At 38.3% G+C, this 24,337-nt stretch overlaps 2 protein-coding genes across 2 annotated transcripts in view; one reads left to right on the plus strand and one right to left on the minus strand.

The window, feature by feature from the left end:
- Positions 1-121, minus strand: part of LOC150088342 (G patch domain-containing protein 4) — a 165,509-nt gene extending 165,388 nt beyond the window's left edge. Inside the window, exon 1 of the mRNA XM_090370728.1 lies at positions 20-121. Within this exon, the coding sequence (XP_090226854.1) occupies positions 20-59 (40 nt within the window). The 5' untranslated portion in view covers positions 60-121. The remainder of the gene's footprint in view (positions 1-19) is intronic.
- Positions 122-20,702: 20,581 nt separating this feature from the next.
- The window catches only part of ATPsynC (ATP synthase, subunit C), a 128,479-nt gene continuing 124,844 nt past the window's right edge, over positions 20,703-24,337 (plus strand). The window contains exon 1 of the mRNA XM_090370729.1: positions 20,703-20,769. The gene's annotated coding sequence lies outside the window, so the exon portion shown is untranslated. The remainder of the gene's footprint in view (positions 20,770-24,337) is intronic.

Here is a 24,337-nt window from a genome sequence, read left to right on the forward strand (position 1 = left end):
TAGTAAACATTGACCGTACCTTTCATACATACTTCCTTCACACGATAAATATCGCCCATTTCCTAACAATAAAATTTGAAAGCAACGGATGATATTCAGAGGGCGCTTCCTGAAAACGATTAGCACAAAGTACGTCAGTAACTCGCAGTCACAGAGAAGTAAGATATTACCACATGTTACAATTATAATATACTGTATGCAATATATGTTACTTAGTAACAGTTACTAGGTGTTCACAGTAAAGCTGAATTTATCACAAATAATAAATAAAATGTACTCTGATTAGACAAGTTGTATTCGATTTTTTTCTTGAGTATCCCTTATAATACAAACTTTTTGACGTAGCCATTTCCTCAGAAGGGAAGACAATTATTATTATTATTATTAGCCATATGGTGCAAGAAAGCCTGAGGCTTATGCTGCACCGGCCAAAAAAAAAATTTCCTATTACCCTGAGAGAGAAGTAGAAAGGAATCACCAAGAAAGGGAAGTATGAGGATATCCAGCTCAGGACCCTGGGTATGCCAAGCCCATATTCACCCGTGAGCCCCCTGGCAGTTCCGATGAAATGTTCACTATTACCATTACTCATGATGCCGACCGGGCTAGCCAGGTGGGTTAAGTGCCTACCTGGCAACCCAAAGGGCGCGGGTTCGAATCCCGGCTTGGATATCACGATGGTGCCGCACCTACGGTTATGGTTGGATTTCACGGCCACGATACACGAAGGAAGCAGGAAAAAACTGGTTCCTTAGTGTATTGCTCATAATATACGAAATAAATAAATTACTTGCGATCAAGCGATCCAATGAAATGTTTAGTTAGTGTAGTTTTATTTAAATACTGGGAAAAAAACATGAGAATCAGTGTTTCTTTAAAAAAAATCATATTAGGGCCGCGCAAGAATTACTTCATCTGTCGGTGTCTACACTAGTGTACAAAACTTAAGGACGAGTCAGGTTTTCACATGTAGCTTCTCATAGCAGTGGCCTGGATTTGGGAATAGCATACCAAAGGAACCTCGTGAGGTAAATAAATCATGAAGGAAACAACACCGACGCAACAACGGAAACAAAACGGTTCAGAGAAACTTTATTCAAAAATGGTAACAGAACGCTGGCTGTCATGATACAGATGCATCACTGCCAAAGATGGAACAAAGGGAAGAGGTGGTCCTCAGTAGGAGATATGGCCACCCCTAATGTCAATGCAGGCTTCCCACTGCCTGTCCAAACTTATAACAATGTTGTTGATAAGTTCTTACGGTAACATCGTCCATTCCTCTGCCAGCACAATCTTCAGCTGGTAAACATGTTTTTCTGTTGGGTGTGGATGTGCCGCTAGGCGTCTACCCAGAGCGTCCCATATGTGTTCGATGGGATATCGATCGACTGAACGGGCAGGCCAATCCATATGAACAATGTCCCCACTTTCGAAAAGCATATCACAGCTGCAGTCGATGGGGTTCGACGTTATCATCCATAAACACGAACTCGTGGAGAATGGCACCTCGGAACAGACGAACATGGGGAATAATTACCTCACTACAGTAGCGTACAACGGTTACAGTACCGCCTGCCAGTATCTCGAGTTGTGTAAGTCCATCCAAGATAACGACTCCCCAGAAGAGAACATTCAGACCGCCATATCGATCCCTGCGGAGTCGCCTGGCCACAGTAAACCGCGATCTCCTGCGTCCTGTGCAGCTGGTTTGCAATGGATCCCGATGTCTAGTATCGCCTCCCCTTGGCCTGTAGGAGTATATAGAGATCGCCATTGTGCGTTGTTTTTCGTAGACGACCACCACTGGTCCTTCGAACAGCTGTACCTGTCGTTCTGAAGGTCGACTACGTACGTGAGACGATGTTATGGGCGAAACCGAACTCTGCAGCCAAACTCCTCGCACTTCGACCTTCCTTGAGTTTCTCAATTCTTCGACCCCGGGTAAATTAATCCAGATATTTATTACTGGCCATTTCGTTGTCTGTAGCACTGTATGAAACTAATCGAACATCTGTAACAATCGTGCTCCCCATTCGGTAATTTGCATATAACTGCTGCTTTTATCTGTTTATGTGAGCCCTCTCATGACGATTTAAATTTTTGCATGTGCACCAGCTTTCTACTGAACGGCCACAGTTATGCAAATGCCCACTGGCTGTTTCTTTGATTTTCTGGTTGTATCCTTTAGAAACAGTGTTCTTCCCTAAGTTTTGCAAACAAGTGTATTAAGTCAGTATTTGTAAAAAATACAGACATAATAGACATCTCTCCATTTAAGAACTTAACACACGCTTCGCGTTATTTCCGACTTAAAGTAAAAAAATATGTGGAGGTATTTTCGAAATCCACGTATTTTTTATGCAAATTATGCAAATAGCAGTTATGACAGTTATGCAAATTTTATTATGCATATTTAATTATGCAATTATGCAAATTGTGCAAATGGCAGTTATGACAGTTATGCATATTTAATACATTTTATGACAGTTATGCAAATGGCCACTGGCTGTTTCTTTGATTTTCTGGTTGTATCCTTTAGAAATGGTGTTCTTCCCTAAGTTTTGCACACAAGTGTATTAAGTCAGTATTTGTAAAAAATACAGACAGACATCTCTCCATTTAAGAACTTAACACACGCTTCGCGTTATTTCCGACTTAAATTAAAAAAATATGTGGAGGTATTTTCGACCTCTAATCAAGACGAATAGTCGAAAAGCGTTGTCTGCTTAATAAGGAAAATACAGTGAATTTCACATAATTTGTATATCAACTTGTTTCTCCAAATTTTATAATCGTGATTTTAATTATTTATCCTCGTATACAGTTTTCCGCTTTAATTCTTTTAATTATTCTGGCAGAATGTCTTCTATCACTCATGGTTTTTCCTGAGTTGGGGTGATCTGTTTCGGGGTCAGGTTGGGGCTTTCCACTCCGTTGTGCATCGGATCGGCCGTCGAGTCTCTACGACTGAGAGAATTCATTAATATCTTTTATCCGTTTATTTTACTCTATTTTATTCATTTACATTTAGTGCATCCATTGGAAGCATTCTACGCAAAAGATAAAGGTAACCTCTTAATCTTTTAATTATGTCTGTATGTACAAACAAAGAATACTGCAACAATTTGTACAGTAGTGTTCCATATGCAACAGTATCAAAAGCTTTCCTTTTGATACTGTTGCACATGGAAGACTACTGGGAAAATTGGAGCAGTATGGCTTTAAGGACAAGTTGCTGCTAGTGATAAAGCGATGGTTGAAGAAGACAAAGAGTGGTAATCAATGGGCACTGCTCTTCGTGGACGAATGTTATAAGTGGAGTTCCCCAGGGTTCGGTGTTCGGCCCATTGTTGTTTTCAGTATTTATCAATGCTAATGATGAAGGGTATATCACGCTTAATGTCCAAGTTTGCGGACGATACGAAGGTTCGCGGGGTCATTAATGGCAGTAAGCCATTGCAACTAGAACTAGAAACGTTGAGAAGATAGGCTGAGAGGTGGCAACTGAAGTTTAACATTGACTAACGTGAAGGACAGCATATGGGTAGCAGTAACGCCATACCAAATTTGTGTTACTACACGCAGTGTGACAGAGAACGAAAAATCCAGTGTTAGCAATTCTGCAGTCCAATCTGAAGGTTTCAGAGAGTGCAGAGAGACTGCAAAAGTAGCGCCCCAGGGGCTCACATCTGGTGAGTATGGGGTTTGGTACACCCAGGGTCCTGAGCTGGATATCATCATTCCTCTTTTTCTTGGTGATTCCCTTCTACTTCTCTCTCTGTCTCTCTCTCTCTCTCTCTCTCTCTCTCTCTCTCTCTCTCTCTCTCTCTCTCTCTCTCTCTCTCTCTCTTTTCAGGGTAACTCAATTTTTTTTTTTTTTTTGGCTGGTGCAGTATAAGGACCGTATGGCTAATAATTCCTTGCACCATATGGCTCATAAGAATATACAAGAAAATTTGCTAGCAGTGATAAAGAGATGATTATCACTTTGTATGATCAGGCCACATCTTGACTACTGCACACAGTCTGGAGGATGTAGAGATACTAGAACGAGTACACAAAAGAACAACGAGATTGGTGAGTAAAACCAGGGATTGCTCTTACACGATTGGTTAATTTCTGCAAATTGCAGCGTCTGAAAGCTAGGAAACAGCGAAATTTTGTATTCGCTCCACATTTGGCATGCCTTTCTGCTGACGACTATTTCCTAATTTTCATATCTTGTTTGTGTCATTTGTCAATATGCGGACTTATGTCTTATTAATATTTCCTCTTCCTTTTCATTATTGATTTAATTAAAATTTGTGTAATTTAATATGATCATTATAATTAGCAAAGGCACATGTTGCAAGAAAGCAAGTTTATACAGCATCAGACAAAAAAAAAAAAAAAAACTCTCCCATTTCACCCCTCCGTTCGTTTCAAATACCTGTCCAGTCCAGCCTTAAATTTATTTAGGCTATCAACTTTCACAACAAAAGATGGAAGTCTCTTTCAACAACCAACTACTTGCTGGCTAAAGCCACTTTCCGCACTTTTATCCTACAACTGTCTTTCCTCAATTACAATTTATGCCCTCTCACGCGATTTTGCCGAGCAAGAAGAGGAATCCCATCAGCATTGAGCATGCTCAAATATTCAAGGCTTTATACACCTCAATCAAATCACCTCACAGGTCTCTAGTTTCCAGACACTGTAATTTGCAAAACTTAATCATTTCTTCGTAAGAGCAACCCTTTGTTCCATTCAATAATCTTGATGTCCTTCTCTGTACTCGTTCCCACAGCTCTATATCCTTCTTAAAGTGAGGCCTCCAGGCCTGTTTACAGTACTCAAGGTGTGGCCTGACCATTGCCTTCTCTAAGAGGATAATCACCTTCTTATCCCTGCTAGAAAAATTCCAGTATATCATTGGCAAGACACGATGAGCAACGCTTGCAGACCATCTGCACTGATCAGAAAATTTCATATCTGCCTGCACAATTATGCCCCATGTCGTTTTCACTCTCCACCACTGTCAGTCTAGTACCACACATTTGATAAGTTACTCTGGGGTTACTGCTTCCCATGTACAGAACATTACATTTGTCAATGTTGAACTTCAGTTGTCACCACAGTGAAGTAACACCACTTTGCTTATTGGAGGCTTGAAGTGGTGAAACCCATGTTTAGTCTCTAGAGCAAAGTTTCCGGCACACCCCCTCCCCCCTTACTTCTCCTTCAACCCATGCACGGTACTAAGTACTATAGGTTTTGATACCTTTCGTGTTTGGAGTTTTCATAAAAAAAAAAAAAACCTCTTCAACTTTTCTAGATCCTGTTGCAGCAGAGTATTGTCATTAGTGACAGTACTCTACCGACATTCGTATCGCCTGAAAACGTGAACATTAAGCCTGATATACCATCATCAATATCATTAATGAATACAGAAAACAACAATGGACCCAACACTGAACCCTAGGGGCTCCACTAATAACATTAGTCCACGAAGAGCAGTGTCCATTGATTACAGCTCTCTGTCTTCTCCCCTCAACCATCCCTTTATCCATAACAGCAATTTGCTTCCAATGCGACAGTGCTCCAATTTGGGCAGCAGTCTTGCATGTGCAACAATATCAAAAGCCTTTATAAGATCTAAATATATGACATCAAAATTATTCTTTGCATCCATTTCCTTTCTGACTACATCATAGTATCCAATCAGTTTGTTCCGAGAACACTACCCTTAAGTAAACCGATGCTCTGTCCGAGCTATAAATGAAGTCTTCTCTAGGTGATCCTGCAATGCTTCTTTAACCAGTGCCTCCATTAATTTCTCTGGAACAGATGTTAAACTAACAGGTCTATAACTATCTTTGTCTCTCTTTGATCTTCCTTTGTGGATTGGGGTCTCATTTGCACATCTTCAGTCCATGGGTATGTCCCCTGAATCCATAGAAGCTCTCATAATTATGGTCAATGGTTTGCTTACTTCCTTTGCTGCCTCCTTTAATAAAACTGCATAGATTTCATCCAACCCCCACCCACAACATGCCTTTCGTATGTTTATCTTCAACAATTTCTCCTCCACTTTATTCTCAGTTATTCAATATTATCTAAGTTACTGCCAGAGTTTAATGTACCTCTGGCATTCCCCTCCCTGAATAACTTCTCATGTGTGAATGTAGATGCAAAATATTCATTCAGTTTGTTAGGTACCTGAGCAGGATAATTAACAATTGAACCATTGATATCAAGTGGACCAATCTGATTCATCCCCTTTTTTCTAGAGTTTACATAAGTAAAGAACTCTGCTGTTTTTCTTTGAATCCTTTGCTAAAGATTTTACGTAATCCGCCTTTGCCTGCCTAACCTCCTTTGTAACTTGGTTACAGACCGGCTTATATCTATCATAGGCTTCTGTGTCACCTGTTAATATATATATATATATATATATATATATATATATATAACCCATGAACTTGTCTTCTCTACCACATGTCTAATTAGTTCATATGACATCCATTTAGGCCTAAATCTTGAACAATATTTCTTCGTTTTTATGAAAAGCATAGTAGATTCCAAGATTAATTATTTGAATGCTTCCCATTTTGAATTTGCTGTTGGTAATATCATCAGTTGGTCCCAACGTATCGAATTTAAATACACTCTGGTGATCTGATTGAATTGTATAAGGCACATTGTGTGCAGTGTACATTGTGTGTAGTGTACATTGTACACTGTAAATGGAGTTGAATGGTTTGAACAAGCTCAATGCTGGTGGGATTGATTCTCTTGCACATATTACTCAGCTGAGGAGTCATTAATTGAAATTGTGGAAAGACAGTTGTAGACTAGACGTGCAGAAATTTGCCTTTAGGCAACTGGTGGTTTATTGCTGGAACAAACCTTCATCTGTCGTTGTGGAAGTTGACAGCTTAAATAAATTCAAGGCAGAACTAGACAAATATTTGGAATGAATGGATGGGTAAAGTGGAGTTTTTTTTTTTTTTTTAGTTGGCTGATGCTGTTTGCAGAGCTGCGCTAACTCGGTGGTGCAATTGATATACCGCACCAGGGCAGCAATGACTAAAGGCGGCAGAGACTAACAGGTGGTAAAGAACAATGTTCTCTAGATACTAAAAGAGACAGCAAAGACTAACGACACTAAAAATTCAATGTATCGAAGAATGTGTTTTGTCATATTTTATATTAACAAATTATGAATTTTAAATTTACAACTTTTTTTTTTTTGTTCAATATTTCTCAGATGTCTGACGGAAGGAAACGACTCTGGTTATGAATACAGAAAAAGAAAAAGAAAAAAAAGAAAAGAAAAGCGACCAAATAAAAAAAAAAACAAGTTGGATTACCAGGTTTCTGAACATCCAGTCACAGCCAGGTCCATCGACTTCGATTCCTCTAGCTTTACTACTATTGATGAAGAAACTGAAGCACGTGCGTTAATTCCAGGGGCTAACATTTGGTGAGTATGCGCTTGGCACACCCAGGATCCTGAGCTGGATATCATCATTCTTCTCTTTCTTGGTGATTTCTCTCTCTTTCTCTTTCTTGATGATTTCTCTATCTCTGTCTCTTTCTTGGTGATTTCTCTCTCTCTCTCTCTCTCTCTCTCTCTCTCTCTCTCTCTCTCTCTCTCTCTCTCTCTCTCTCTCTCTCTCTCAGGGTAATTCAGCATTTTTTTTTTTTTTTTGCCTGGTGCAGCGAAAGCCTCGGGCTTCCTTGCCCATAGGGCTAATAATGATAATGATAATGATTATCACCTCTCCAAGATGTTGACTTTCGAATTCAGCAAGAAACACTAGGTGCAAGTGAAGCAAATTCGGATGAAGAGGAAAGGGAAGATCATAATAGTGGTATTCAAGATCAATTAATGTCACTTAGTGATACCGGTAAATGACCATACAAATTAAATAATAAAATAAGAATGATATTCGTTGAAAACAAACCAAAATAATTTAAAAAATTTGATTTTCCAAAAGATAAAGATTATAATAAAAGAAATTTTTCTATTGAATATTACACTAAAAAATTACAAAACAGTTAACTGCTTTCGCGTAATTGGTCACTGTATTCGATATCGCAAAATGCTGTCTTTTGTGATAATAGTAACTTATTTTTAAATAATACTGTTTCAGTTCCACTTCTAAACGTGGAATCAAAGATTCGCAACATTTGATAAGATATTTGAATATTCACAAAAAAAGCAATATGCAATATGCAAAAAAGAAATATTTTTGGCTGATGCTGCATAAGTTCATACACATGCTTTCTTGCATCACATGCCACTGCTACTACCAAATTAATTAATTTGTGTAAAAACTTAGAAATACAAAATACAGTAGATGCACATAATCAAAGTCTGATAAATCAAGAAAAAATAAGATGGCAATCAGTATTAAAAAGAATTGTTCTTTGCATTCAGTATTTGCCAAAACAAAATTTGGCTTTAAGGGGTACTAATTCAAAATTATTCGATAACAATAACGGAAACTTTTTTGCAATTAATAGAAATGATTGCTAAATTTGATTCCACTTTATGGGAACACATCCAACAGACTGATAAACTTCATATGCCACATTATTTAGGACACAAAATTCAAATGATATTTTAAATATAATAGGAAATAGTATAAAGGCAAAAATTTTAGATAATTACAGCAAGCTAAATATTATTCCTTGATTTTAGATTGTACATCTGATGCCAGTCGTTATTATTATTATTATTATTGCTCTTATATTATTTCTCCCTGATTGGAGGTTCCATCTCGTGACTGTGTATTGCTACCAAGTACACAGGGTGGTTGTTTTTATGTCTGGTGTTACTGTTAGTCGAGGAAAGATTCATCTCCCGATGGGGATTTGCCTGATTGCGATGTTTTCGACCTTAATGGTGGTACTCCATTTGGCCATCATTTCTCCTAGGAAGTTTGTCACTATCGGATTGACTTTGTAGATGTTCAGGGCCTCTATTAGCCAGCTATGAGGCACGAAGTCGAAGGCTTTGCGGTAATCGATGTAGGCTGGGTACATGTTTCGGCGCTTCTTGTATGCTTGCTCCATAAACGCAGAATCTATGGTTAAATGCTCCTTGCATCCTTTCTGCTGTTCGGTCCTTACGTTCGGTCTCTTCAAGTGGCCTGATATCTTCCTGGTTATGCAGCTGGACGGGATCTTGTACATTGTTGGGAGGCAGGCGTTTGGCCTATATTTTGCTGTGTTTCTTGTATCTTCGTCTTTAGGCTTCAGATATGTGATTCCTTGAGTGAAAAACTTCGGGATTGTCTCTGGGTGCCTTATCATTCAGGTGAACTGCTCTGTAAGGTGCTTGTATATGCAAGTGAGCTTCTTGTACCAGTAGTTGTGGACATTATCTATTCCTGGAGTTCGCCAGTTGTGAGCGTTCTTGATCATCAGTTTTACTTCTTCTTCCCAAATTTCCCACCCTCTAATTTCTTGTACGTCCTTGGTTTTCTTGCGTTTTAGTTCTATCCAGGGTGCTCGGCAGTTATGTCTTACTTCCCTGCTCCATATGTTTCCCCAGAACTCCCCTCAATCGTCTTCTGCTCGGGTGGTCCTGTCCCTTCTTTCCCGTATTCTCCGAGACTCCTGTAGAAGCCTCTTTGGTCCTCATCGAAGATTCGGTTGTTTATTTTCCTCTGGGAGCTCTCTTTGTATCGGCGTAGTCTTTTGCTGAGTGCAAGGACGTTCTGCTTTAATGTGTCCAAGTACTCTCCTATTCTCTGATTTTTTTTGTCCCATGTTTGCTGTGGACGCTGTCTCCCTTGAGGATGCTCTTCACTTTTCCAATTAATTTCTTACTTCTATTGCCCTTTGGTATTTGTTCAATTGGCCTATCTTGACCTTTTTTATTTCTTCTATCTTCTGCTGAAGTCTGCTTTCCCAAACTGTCGGCTCCTTCTGCTGCTGGTCTCTCATTCCTCTTCCATTAATCCTCGTAGCTGTTACCGCAGCGCAATTTACGGCTATGTGGGGGCCTCCAGTGTTGCACCATTGCTATCGAGTTATGCGGTATTATGGGCCGATTGAGGTGGTTTGTGACTCTCCATAAGGTTCTATTCGGCTTCTGCTTCGGTATCACTGAGTCTTTTGGGGTCCATTCCTTATTATTATTATTATTATTATTATTATTATTATTATTATTATTATTAAACCTTGGACATTCAAGCCTCTATCAAATTGCACAAACATGATTGCCTACATGAACAGAATTTCCAGAATTGCGAATGTCTAACTGTGGAAGAAGTCTCAAATCATTGTTACCTTGGGTTATGGATCGACTACAGTCTAAGTTGGATAATGCATATAACAAACTTGTACAAAAAAATGAGATTTTATGTGTACTTTTTCTACTACATTAAGAATAAGTTAAATCTTAGAACAAAAGTAACCTTATATTATGCATTAGTGGACTCCCAACTCAATTATTTAGTAAATATATGGGCACGAGCAAATAAAACAGAAATAAGGGCAATAGGCAACTTAATGAATAGGATTCTGAAACTTTTAATGGGGACAAACTCTTGGAATGACCTGAATAAGAGAAGGCAATTTTTGTTGAAACATAAAATATTGTATCCAGTTCAAAAACTGAAGTTAAATCTATTCTTAAAAAATCTTAACACTATTTTTGAAGAGTCGAATCTGCAAAGAAATGTCTCACATAATTTAAGGAACCCAAAAGCAATTATTTTGCCTCACCCTAGGATACTAAATAGATTTGGAGATAGGTACACAATGAATGTAATAAACAACTTGTTGGCTAGCATTGATTTCAGGCTCAGGAGAAGTTATCCCATCTACAAATTAAAATTCCTAATAAGAAAATTCTTGATACTCAATGACACAGTAGATTAGAATTGATATGCAGATAAACTACCTCTGTTTACAGTGTGGAATATACTATGTGTAGTGACTTCATAGTCTTTTCTGTAAGATAACAAATTTGTACAAAACTTGTAAAGGAAGAACTACAACTTGTTGTCAAGAAATTTACTTTTCTTAACAAGTTAATTTATTGTAAACGAATTCTCTTGATAAATAAAATTGTATTGTATTGTATTGTATTGTATTATTATTATTAGCCATATGGTTCAAGGAAACCTGAGGCTTATGCTGCACTAGCCAAAAAAAATTCCCAAGCTACCCTGAGAGAGAGAGAGAGAGAGAGAGAGAGAGAGAGAAGAATGATGATATCCAGCTCAGGACCCTGGATGTACTAAGCCCATACTCACCAGTTGTGAGTCCGCGGAGTGAAATCAGGAATAATTGACAATTATTTTAAGATTTGTAATTTATAATGATGAAACACAAAAAATCGAAATTAGGAAACATTTTTTAGGTTTCTGTGAAATTAGAAATACGACTGGTAGTGGGCTGCTTATATTCATTTTAAATTTTTTTGGAAAAATATAACATTAATATTCAAAATATGCGTTGGCAAGCCACGACAAAGGGCCAATTTTAAAAGAAAACATAACGGTATTCAGGAAAAAAAATTAGATATAAACCCGCAAGCCTTTTTGGTACGTTGCCTGCACATACTTTGAATTTAGTGGTGAATGATGCGGTAAAAATATCTTTTGAGACAATTAACTTTTTTGGAATTAAACAGGAACTTTATAAAAAAAAATTTCTAGTAGTACAAACGGTGTGCAATATTATAAAACAAAGTTTCCAATCTTTCGCTGAAGCCTTTGTCAGAAACGCGTTGTGAAAGTCGAATTGACGCTATAAAACCTCTAGTATACAACAAATCGATGGTGTTCCTTATGAAATATATGCAGATTGTGATAATAAAATCGATTTAAAAACAAAACATCAGTCTCAGTCATTGTCAAATAAAATTAGATCTTTTAAATGGTAGAGGGTAGTAGAGTTGACAGTTTGGGGAAATTCAAAGGTCATCTGGAGAGTACCTTCGGGTCAGGGAAGCGCATAGGATTTCCTTTTCTTTTATTAATTATTATTTATTTATTTCATTTTATATATATATATTTTTTTTTTATCATTGTTTTATTCGGGGTTTTTTTTTTTTTTTTTTGGCTGGTGGAGCATAGGCCATAGACTTTCTTGCACCATGCGGCCATTACTAATACTAATACTAAATTCGTATGCTCTACTATTATTTTATCTAACGTAAATTTTGTAAAAACATTTTATCAAACGTAAATTTTGTAAGAAAATTATTACAAAATACACAATCGGATTCGGATTTATTAACCTCACTAACGCATTTAAAAAAATAAAGGAAACGATTATAAACTTTAGAACAGATGAAATGAGAATTTTGTACGTATACCTGAAAACGCAGCAAAAATTGCTAACACATTAGAAATTGACACCGATTTTTCGAAAGAAAACTTAAGAATGGGAAGGAAACATAAAAAAAAAAAACTATTTCAAAATGAATCGGGAGACGAATTTGTGCCGACTTCAAAAAAAAATAATTTTAAAATAAATTTATTTTTTTGCCATTTACAAGAACCGCAATACATGAACATTTTACTCAGATCTCTTAGTCTTAGACTCTTAGACTGCGGATTTAAGAGTAAGAGATCTGCAGACATTAAGAGTAAGAGATCTGCAGATTTATTCAACAAGTACAGGTCAACGTTGAAAAAAAGTCGCGAGTTACAGTTGCATGTGAAAGTGTCTGCAATTCTGCCCTAACACGATCAGAGGGAGTACATGACGAGAACCTTGTCCATCAATTCGGCCCTGGACAGATTGTGCAAGGCTCAAGGGGTAGAATTTTTTTCAGCCTAGTCTGTGCTTGTTGAAAGGAGAGACTGCTTCCACAGGGATGGGATACACTTAAATAGGAAGGGTGCAAGTATATTTGCTGATGCTTTAACCCCAGGGGTTCACATCTGGTGAGTATGGGCTTGGCACACCCAGGGTCCTGAGCTGGATATCATCATTCTTCTCTTTCTTGGTGATTTCCTTCTACTTATGACTCTCTCTCTCTCTCTCTCTCTCTCTCTCTCTCTCTCTCTCTCTCTCTCTCTCTCTCTCTCTCTCTCTCTCTCTCTCTCTCTCTCGCTCAGGGTAACTGGGGAATTTTTTTTGGCTGGTGCAGCATAAGCCACAGGCTTCCTTCCACCATATAGCTAATAATAATCAGAGGTATATCAGAGGCAGGGTTAAGTGGTTAGGAAAACTGCTAGCTTGGAGAGATACATAGAATAAAACGTTAACAGTGGTCGCAGGCACAGGCAAAAGTGATTCTTGCACTGCTTCTATTAGTATTAGTATTACTAATGGTTGCATGGTGCAAGAAAGCCTATGGCTTATGCTGCACCAGCCAAAAAAAAAAAAATATATATATATATAAATTATAATAATTAATAAAAGAGAAGGAAATTAAACCTATCATCTTATGCGCTTCGCTGACCCGAAGGTACTGTCCAGATGGCCTTTTTGGAATTTCCTCAAACTGTCAGCCTCTACCACCTACGTAGGCAACTTATTCCAATAATTTATAACATTGGCTAAATAAATCTTCCTGCAGTCCAATCTAAACATTTCCCCCCGTAACTTGAATTTATGTCCCCTAGTTCTAGCATCATTTATAATCTTCTAAATTTCGTCCTCATTCATTTTACTGATTCCTCTCAGAACCTTAAACACCTCAATACCTGGGAAGTTAAAATCCCATTATAAGACATTCTGATTTACTAGCCCACTCTATTTCTCTGTATAATTGTTCATTGTACCCATTCGAGTCATTAGGCCTAGAACACACTAATACTCTTATTTTTGCTTTCGCAGTGCTTATGTCACACCAAACTGACTCAACAGTGCACTGTTCATCTATATCAACTGGATGCACTTCTTTTGATTTTATGTTTTTCTTAATTAACAGCATAACACCTCCTCCCTTCCTATCCTGTCTATCCTTTCTGTACACATTGTACTCCCCAAATTCCAGTTCTGCATTCCTTATATCTGTGTGACACCACGTCTCTGCTGTCCCAACAATATCTGCCTTTGATGTCTTGACCAACACTTCAAATTCATCAAATTTATTTACTATACTTCTAGCATTGGTATACATGCAAGTATACATGTACCTATCCTTATTATTAGTTACCCTAACACATGTCATATACCTACCTGTTTCACGATGACTGACATCAGCCCCTGAAACTTCCAGCACCCCTCGCTCCAGGTTGCTACTTTTCTAATAGATGTTGTGCAAGAATCATCTTCACCTCTGCCTGCAGCTACTTTTAATCTTTTAGTCTGTGAATCCCCCAAGCTAGCAGTTTTCCGACCCACCTAACACTGCCTCGATAGCATTAGCAAATATTCTTGCACCCTTTCTATTTAAGTGTATCCCATGCCTGTAGAAGCAGTCTCTGCTGTTAACAAGCACAGACCACGCTGAAAAAAATTCTACCCCTTGAGCCTTGCACATTCTCTCCAGGGCCGAATTGATTGACAAGGCTCTCATCATATATTCTCTCCTATCGTGTCTGGGCAGAATTGCAGACACTTTCAAATTTAACCCCGACTCACGGCTTTTTTGCAACATTGACCTGTACTTGTTCAGGAAATCTACAGATCACCGAAATAGGTAAAATGGGATCGTTTTTGTTGTAAATCTGGAAATCACCGAAATAAGTAAAATGGCATCGTTTTTGTTGTATATCATATGTGATTCCTTTACAACTAGTTGCTCTGGTATTGTACTACCTCGAATAAGCAACGCTTCGTTATTGGAGAAGACTAATGTTACTTATTTTCGGTGGATATCACCATCCAGAAGGCACGTTTCAAGACTTTTCGGCCCCACATTGGTGAGTGGATGCCGGGTAGGTACCCTGGTGGAAACAATAAAATCTTTTTAGTCTTTTCCATCTGGCATCTCTCATATTGTGGAGTTATACTTCATAACTGGGTTTTCACATATACACTGATGTTCAAAGAAAGTGTATCACCCCCTTAAAATTGTAATTGTTGTCTGAATAACGTAAGTATATGGCAATATTTCTTACAGATTACATCAGATAAGATGGAGACACGTAGGTAATGCCGTAATATTGCATCAGCTCTTACTTTCAGTTATATAAGCACGTTCTGCAAGAGTTGCAGTCATTCCTTGCTTGTGCCAGGATTGCGAGTTATGTGCGGTTGACATCATGAAGAAAGAGCGTTATTGTTACTTTAAGTGAGGAAGGATGTTCTTCCCACCACATTGCTTATAGAGTGTCTTGCAATCAGTCGAGAGTGAGTAGATTTATTTCCAAACTCAAGAATACTGGTTCTACTAATAGGAAAAAAGGAACCGGACGCAAATGAGTTTCTACCCCAAAACACGACCGCGTTTTGAAGCGCTTATGGCTTAAAAACAGTAAAGCTTCTTAATCTGAGCTGAAAAGAGAATGCGAAGAACATACAGGGGTGGTACCAAGTTCAGTAACAGTCAGAAGACGCCTCTTCAAAAATGGACTTGTAACCCGTCGTCCTAAGAAGAAGCCCTTCCTCACACACAAAAAATGAAAAAGGTCCGATTAAGGAGCATGTAAAATGGACCCCCGAGTAGTAGAAGTGTTATTTTCTCGGATGAGAAGAAATTCAACCTGCATGACTCTGACGAGAGACGAACGATTCGCCCTAGACGTTATGAAGAATGCCATCCAAACTGTATGGTGTCTACAATGAAATTCCCTAACAGCCAAATGATATGGGGATGCATTTCGTATCGCGGAGTAGGTCACCTACAGTTTATAAAAGGTTCCGTAAATGCCAATGGATACCTGGCTATATATATTGGAAGGCAAAGTATTCCCAACCATTAGAGACAATTTAAACTTGTCAAGTAACTGCATCTTTCAGAAGGACTCTGCTCCTTGTCATTGGATGAAAAGTGTATGTAGGCACTTCCGTAGTTACTTTAACTTCATTTCTGCATTAGCTGTTCGACAGTAATGTGTTTACATTTGTTACAGGTGAAAAAAATGGTTGAAGAACGGTCCATTACAACTCTTAGCTTGCCAGGAAACAGCCTGGACCTGAATCCTATAGAGAACTGTTGGCAGCGTGTGAAATCTGCAGTTGCCAGAAAGAAACCAAAGAACCTTCCATTCGTGAACTTCATCATCATCATCATCAGCCATTTTCAATCCACTGCAGGATGAAGGCCTCTCCAGCAACTTTCCAGTTCCTTCTGTTTTCAGCACTGGCCATCCATTTACTACTCAAAAACTCATGAATTTCATCTATCCATCTCCGCCTTTGTCTTCCAGGTTTTCTTCTAGCTCCTCTTGGGTACCATTCTGTTATTTTCTTAGTCCACCTGTCATCATGTCTTCGAGCTATGTGTTTTGCCCAAGACCATTTTAGTTCTTTAGTTTTGATAAGAATGTCCTTTACTTGAGTTTGCTGCCTAATCCATGTGTTTCTCTTCTTATCTAACAGTCTGATTCCCAATATAATTCGTTCCATTCTTCGCTGTGTAGTTCTTAGCTTCTCTTCCATTCTTTTGGTGAGTGCCCAAGTTTCACTTCCATAAGTCATGGTGGGGAGTATACATTGATTCATTATTTTACGTTTCAGACCAACTGGGATATTGCTCTTCAGTATGTGACTATATTTCCTGAATGCTATACATCCAAAATTTATTCTTCTCTTGACTTCCAGCCATTTATCATTATTACAGCTAATAATTTGTCCCAGATAAGTATATGAATCCACCTTTTCAATTACTGCTCCTTCAATCATTATTTCCCTTTCCGTGGCATACTTGTTCATCATTACTTTTGTTTTAGCCATATTCATCTTAAGTCCAAAATCCTTACTAACTGTGCATAACTGATTAAGATTTTCCTCTAATTCTTTGGGATCATGGCTTATGACCACAATGTCATCTGCAAATCGTAAATGGTTTAGGTACTCTCCGTTCACATTGACTCCTTTCTGCGACCAGTCTAATCTTCTGAAAGCTTCCTCAAGGGCAACAGTAAACAACTTCGGAGATATTGTGTCTCCTTGTCGAACTCCTTTCTCGATTTTAAATTTGCTACTGTCTTTGTCTAGTCTAATAAAGGATGTAGCACTCTCATATATTTTCTTCAAAATCATAATATATGGAGTATCTATGCCTTGTCTTTCTAGTGCCCGAAACATTGCCTTATGCTGTATGGAGTCAAATGCCTTTTCATAATCCACAAATGCCAGGCATAATGGTGTTTTATATTCATTTGCTTTCTCCATTAGCTGTGATATTACGTGAAGGTGATCCATAGTTGAGAATCCTGTCCTAAAGCCAGCTTGCTCTTTCTAACAGATTAGAAAGAATACTTGTTGATTCTCATCAAGTATTCTTTCTAATCTGTTAGTAATGACCCTTGTGAAAAAATTGTAGATATGGGATAACAAGCTAATTGGTCTATAATTTCCAATTTCTGATTTATCTCCTTTCTTATGCAGCAAAACTATGATTGCATTATTCCACTGCTTAGGCATCATATCTTTTCTAATGCATTTTTTAATGAGCCTAGCCAGGTTTTGTGTTATGTCTCTTCCTCCCAATTTTAACAACTCTACAGTAACTTCATCTTCCCCCGGGGCTTTCCGATTCTTCATTTTCTTCAATGCATGTTCTACCTCATCAGGAAGAATATCAGGTATGTCGTATGTGTTGCTACTTTGCAATCCATCTTCCCCACTGCTGGTATCATTCCCTCGCTCCTTGTATAATTCTCTATAGTAGTCTTCTGCTATTTGAATTATGCCTTCTCTGCTGTTTATAAGTACACCATCGCTATTCTTCAGTTTCAGTATCATTTGCCTTTCTGTATTACTGCTCATGGCTGCTGATTTAAATCCTTTGTTTTCCCTTAATGCTTGTTCTACTTTTCGTGTGTTAAATCTTCTTATGTCCTCTCTGAGTCTCTTTCTAATGGCTTTGCATAACTCAGTATACTCAATTTTCTCCCTGTCAGTGTTTTTCTTGCTCTTCATTTGTCGTCTTTGGTTCATCATGACAAGTATTTCTTGACTAATTTTGTCTTCTTTGGATTTCTGTTTCCCTATAGGTTTCTTGGGCTTTATCACTTTCAGAAAGTTTTAATATTCCTCGTCGATATCTTGGTCCTGAGCAGTCTGCAGAAGCTCAAACTTGAACTTCAGGAAGTCATAATTCGTGTTTGGAACCACGAACTATCAGAAGACAGAGGGTGGTAATCAACGGGTGCTGTTCTTCTTGGACTAATGTTATTAGTGGAGTCCCACAGGGTTCGGTGTTGGGTCCACTGTTGTTTTGTATATTTATCAATGATATTGGTGAAGGTATATCAGGCTTAATGTCGAAGTTTGCAGATGATACAAAGGTTGGCAGGGTTGTTAATGACAGTAATGGCAGTCTGCTACTGCAACAGGATCTAGATAATTTGGGCAGATGGGCTAAGAAGTGGCAACTGAAGTTTAACCTTGACAAATGCAAAGTACTGCATATGGGTCGATGTAACCCCAGAGAAACATACCATCTGTGTGGTACTACACTTCAGGTGGTAGAAAATGAAAAAGACCTGGGAGTAATTGTGCAGTCACATATGAAGTTTTCTGAGCAATGCAGACAATCATTCAAATGCAGACAGGCTGCCAGGGCAGGTCATGGGGTTTTGTCAATGATATATAGGAATTTTGCTAGCAGGGAAAAGGAGGTGATTGTCCCCCTGTATAAGACATTTGGTCAGGCCACGCCTTGAGTACTGCATACAGGTCTGGAGGCCTCATTTTAGGAAGGATGTAGATTTGCTTGAGCATGTACAGAGAAGGGCAACAAGATTGGTGAGGGGAATGAAGGGATCCTCTTACCAAGAGGATCTGCGAATTGCAGTGGCTGGAGACTAGGCACCTGCACGGTGATCTGATTGAGGTGTATAAGGCCTTGAATGGGTTGAGCACGCTGAATTCTGATGGGATCCTTCCACTTGTTCAGATTACGAACCTAAGGGGGTATAAATTCAAATTAAGAAAAGATAGATGTAGATTAGATGTGCGGAAATTTGCCTTTAGCCAGCGGGTGGTTAATTGCTGGAACAAACTTCCATCTGTCGTTGTGGAAGTTGATAGGTTGAATAAATTTAAGGAGGAACTGGACAGGCATTTGGAGGGAATGGTGTGATTTTTTTTTTTATTTTTTTGGCTGATGCTGCATAATCTCATACACTTGCTTTCTTGCATCAAATGCCACTGCTACTACTACTACTACTTCGACGGTGTGCTGCTGTCATCATAGCCAGAGGCGGTTCAACTAAATATTAGTTTGCACCTGGTGAACTTGTCATTTTGTTTTCCATTTAAAACGATAAACCGAAGCAAACTGAGGGCCTCTGATAACATTTCAGCCATAATTATGGTGTTTACCAAAACTGTTGTATAAAGGTTGCAAATGCTCATTTTGGAATATTTTGAGAACACCTGTCAAATATTACTTAGTTTTGCTTTAATTATTGATAAATATCTTTTGTTTATATTTCTCTTTGTGATGTTTGTCATTAATGTAACATACCATCGCGAAAAAGGGTTAGAAATGTGCAATTCCTAGGTGGTGCACGTTCTTTGAACACCAGTGTACATATTATAACACACACAAAAAAAAAAATAAATAAAAAAATATATATATTATTGGAAAAATTCCGATATCTTTTCTGTTTACACATACTTTTGCATATTTCTATAATACAAATTGTACAGGATTTCTATAATAGAAATAAATATATTTTTTATGGTGAAAATCATTTACAATAAAGCATTACAAGGCGCGGCCCTAGGGTTTCTAACCCCCGTAGGCAGAAATGCATTTGACGTCCTTGAGATACTTTTATGAAATATTATTATAATAAAAATTTAGAATTTCGGAGCTCCCAAGACGTTGGCGCATCCCCTATCCACTGCTTATCGTGTTCCACCGGTCCTGAGCATTACTGTATAACCTTTATGTTTTCATGAGATTTAATTTATCTCAATCCAAAATAGAAAGGCATTGAAGGTCAGTTCTCTCTAAAGGGAAATGGCGTAATGGTATGTATGTATCTCAGAATTGGCGGAGACAGTTTTAGAATTGAATCCCCTGTCGAAGATAATAGAGCCCGCTTATGAGCAGCTGTTTCGAAGTTAGCTATTAGAAGTGCATTCAAATTACCTGGCGATGAACCTGTTTTATAACAGCGAAGTTCTCAGAAGTCTAAAACGCCCACATCCATTGGACTTAGTAGAGCTTAATCACTGACGACTGCATTCACACCGAATAGATTAGTTTAATAAAAACATTAAGTAAACTCAACAGAAGTACTGTATCGTCACTGAAGGTCTGCTTCATTCAAGACAATCCTACTGACATTTGTCATACATCAGATTTACTTTATGTTCTTTATCTCGAACAGATTGCAAATGAGCATTATAGTAAGAAAAAAAAAAGTTAGCCATTCTTATAAAACATTCTCATAAAACACTCTATAAGTGTTTTATTCCGGAAATTTGTGTTTTTTTTTTTTTTTTTTTTGTCTATTAAACATACGAACCAACCAGAGAACATACTATTTACCGATAAAATACCCTTGGATGTGTGAGTTACGGCTCTGGTAATACATAAATTAAAATTTTTATGAAATGTATTTTAATTTATATGATTACAAACGTGTATATGGGGGATATTTTTAACTTCCTTTGCGCATGCCCAGTATAATCACATTTGCAAGGTTAGTGTGTCCGTCGTGACCTCTTGTTGTTAAAGTAAGTATTCGTGAAGATTATTGTAAGCATTCCTTAAAAAAATCTTACCTAAGGATTATTTATAACAGAATACCTGAGGTGTTTAAAGGTAAATACAATCGAGTGCAAAATGTATGAATGGCATCCTTTTAGAAATTTTGCCGTCTCATGATGTTGCCGGCAGAGAACGCCATGTTTGCTTGCACGTCGTTTTTATGAATTGCCCAGTAAATAAAAATGCTTTGTAGGAACATTTTTGTATTGGAAACTAGGAAAGTATAGTATTTTATATTATTGTAAATATGGCGTGTGTGCATGTATATACACGTGCAAACACGACCCTTATATATTCATACACATGTATTCTTATAACAAAAAACTGATTATTAGAAATGGCATAATAGTCTTAATTCTATCAATACATATATATAGTGGTCGTGTAAATATGGAGTGTGTGTGCGCACATGTATGCAGCCGGCTAGCTAAACATGCTTGAAGAAGTGCGAACATAATGTTTTGTTATCGGTCACCGTTCTTCGCTTGCGCAGCGGGTGGAACGAACGTAGTTAACGCTCCGACCTCCTTCTGATTGGTTTGTTTCTTCGCATCATTGGAATCTGGACGTAGCACCAGGTGTATATGTTTGGTATAATATATGCCACTACACCAAACCCTGGTGCCTATAAATTGAAACACCCTGTCAGTGTGCCGGATTAAGGCACGGGCTAGTATGGCATTTGCCCAGGGCACCATTCTTTAAGAAGCCCAAAAAACAGAACAATGAGGAAAAAATATCTATATCCTTAGTAAAAGGTGCTGAAAAATCTTTCTGCCCAGGGTGCAGAAATACCTTTGTCCGGCTCTCCACCCTGTACATTCTCAATCAGATCACCTCACAGATGATCTTGTACACCTTAATCAGATCACCTGTGAGGTGATCTGATTGAAGGTGTACAAGGCCTTGAATGGTTTGAGCAGGCTCAATTATGGGATACTTCCACCTTCTGAGATTAAGAACCTGAGGGGGCATAGGTTCAAATTGAGGAAGGACAGGTATAGAATAGATGTGCAGAAGTTTGCCTTTAGCCAGCGCGTAGTTGATTGCTGGAACAGACTTCCATCTGTTGTTGTGGAAGTTGATAGCTTAAATAAATTTAAGGCTGAACTAGACAAACATTTGGAATGATCGGATGGGTGAAATGGAAAGTTTTTTTTTTTTTGACTGATACTCCATAAGCTTGCTTTCTTGCATCATATGCCTCAACTAATGCTATATCCATGTTGAGTTGGTTCACCAATGAACTAATATTTATAGGTATATATCATTTTACACATGGGATGTTTCAATGAAAAGGCACCACATTTTATATACACATATATACATGTCCTCTATCACCTGCTCATTCACATTATGTTCATATGTATATATATATACACATACACATATATGTATATATACATACATATATATACATATATATATATACACACACATATACATCCATATGTGTGTGTATATATATATATATATATATATATATATATATTAGCATTAGCATTAGTAGAGGCATACGATGCAAGAAAGCAAGCTTATTCAGCATCAGCCAAAAAAAAAAAAAAAAACCCACTCCCATTTCACCCCTCCGTTCGTTCGAAATACCTGTCCAGTTGAGCTTTAAATTTGTTTAGGCTATCAACTTCAACAACAAGTGATGGAAGTCGGTTCCACCAACCAACCACCCGCTGGCCAAAGGCAAATTTCCGCACATCTATCCGACATCCGTCCTTCCTCAATTTGAATTTATGCCCTCTGAGGTGATTATTCTGAGAAAGATGAAGAATCCCATTGGCATTGAGCATGCTCAAACCATTCAAGGCCTTATACACCTCTATCAGATCACCTCGCCGGTGCCTAGTCTCCAGACTCTGTAATTTGCAAAACTTAAGCCTTTCTTCGTAAGAGCAACCCTTTGTTCCATTTACTAATCTTGTTGCCCTTCTCTGTACCCGTTCCAGCAGCTCTACATCCTTCTTGAAATGAGGCCTCCAGACCTGTATACAGTACTCAAGATGTGGCCTAACCATTGCCTTATACAAGGGAATAATCACCTCCTTATCCCTGCTAGAAAAATTCCTGTATATCATTGACAAGACACCATGAGCTACTCTTGCAGCTCGTCTGCACTGCTCAGAGAACTTCATATCTCCCTGCACAATTACCCCCAGGTCCTTTTCATTCTCCACCACTGTCAGTGCAGTACCGCAGAGTTGATACGTTGCTCTGGGGTTACTGTTTCCCATATGTAGTACTTTACATTTGTCAATGTTAAACTTCATTTGCCACCTCTCAGCCCATCTGTTCAACCTTTCCAGATCCTGTTGCAGCAGCATAGCGTCAGTAGTGTCCTTAACGACCCTGCCAACCTTTGTATCATCTGCAAACTTGGACATTAAACTTGATATCCCATCATCAATATCATTCATAAACACCGAAAACAACAACGGACCCAACACTGAACCTTGAGGAACTCCACTAATAACATTAGTCCACGTTGAGCAGTGTCCATTGATTACCACTCTCTGTCTTCTGCCACTCAACCATCCCCTTATCCATAGTAGCAATTTGCCTCCAATGCCACACTGCTCCAATTTGTGCAGCAGTCTTCCATGTGCAACAGTATCAAAAGCCTTTCTAAGATCCAAATATATAATATCAAAGTTATTCCCTGCATCCAGTTCTTTTGTGACTACATCATAGTATCCAATCAAATTGGTCAGGCAAGACCTGCCCTTAACAAAACCATGCTGCGTCTGAGCTATAACTGAATTCTTGTCTAGATGATCCTGCAGTGCTTCTTTAACCAGTGCCTCCATTAATTTACCTGGAACAGAAGTTAAACTAACAGGTCTATAATTACTTGTGTCAGCCTTTGATCCTCCTTTGTGAATTGGGGTTACATTTGCACATCTCCAGTCTATGGGTACCTCCCCTGAGTCCAAAGAAGCTCTCATAATTATGGCTAGGGGTTTGCATACTTCCTTTGCTGCCTCCTTTAATATAACTGGATAGATCCCATCCACCCCAGGTGCCTTTTTTATGTTTATCCTCAACAATCTCTCCTCCACTTTCCTCTCAGTTATTACAAAATCATCCAGCTCACTGCCAATGTTTACTTTACCTACATCATTCTCCTTCCTGAATAACTCCTCATGCGTGAATGTAGATGCAAAATACTCGTTTAGATTGTTAGCCACCTGAGCAGGATCCTCAACTGTTGAACCATCAATATCCAGTGGACCAATCTGATTCATCCCTTTCCTTCTCGAGTTCAAGTATGTAAAGAACTCTTTTCTGTTTTTCTTTGCATCCTTTGCCAAGGATTTTTCGTAGTCTGCCTTTGCCTGCCTAATCTCCTTTGTGACTTGGTTACAGACCAACTTATATCTATCATAGGCTTCCATGTCACCCATTAATTTATATGTATCCCATGCATTTTTCTTCTCTGCCACATGTCTCATTAGTTCATCTGACAACCATTTAGGCCTAAACCTTGAACAATATTTCTTAGTTGGTATGTAAAGCCTGGTA

This window comes from Mastigoproctus giganteus, chromosome 3 (genome assembly GCF_048544385.1).
Source record: "Mastigoproctus giganteus isolate SK-2022 chromosome 3, ASM4854438v1, whole genome shotgun sequence".
NCBI lineage: Eukaryota > Metazoa > Arthropoda > Arachnida > Uropygi > Thelyphonidae > Mastigoproctus > Mastigoproctus giganteus.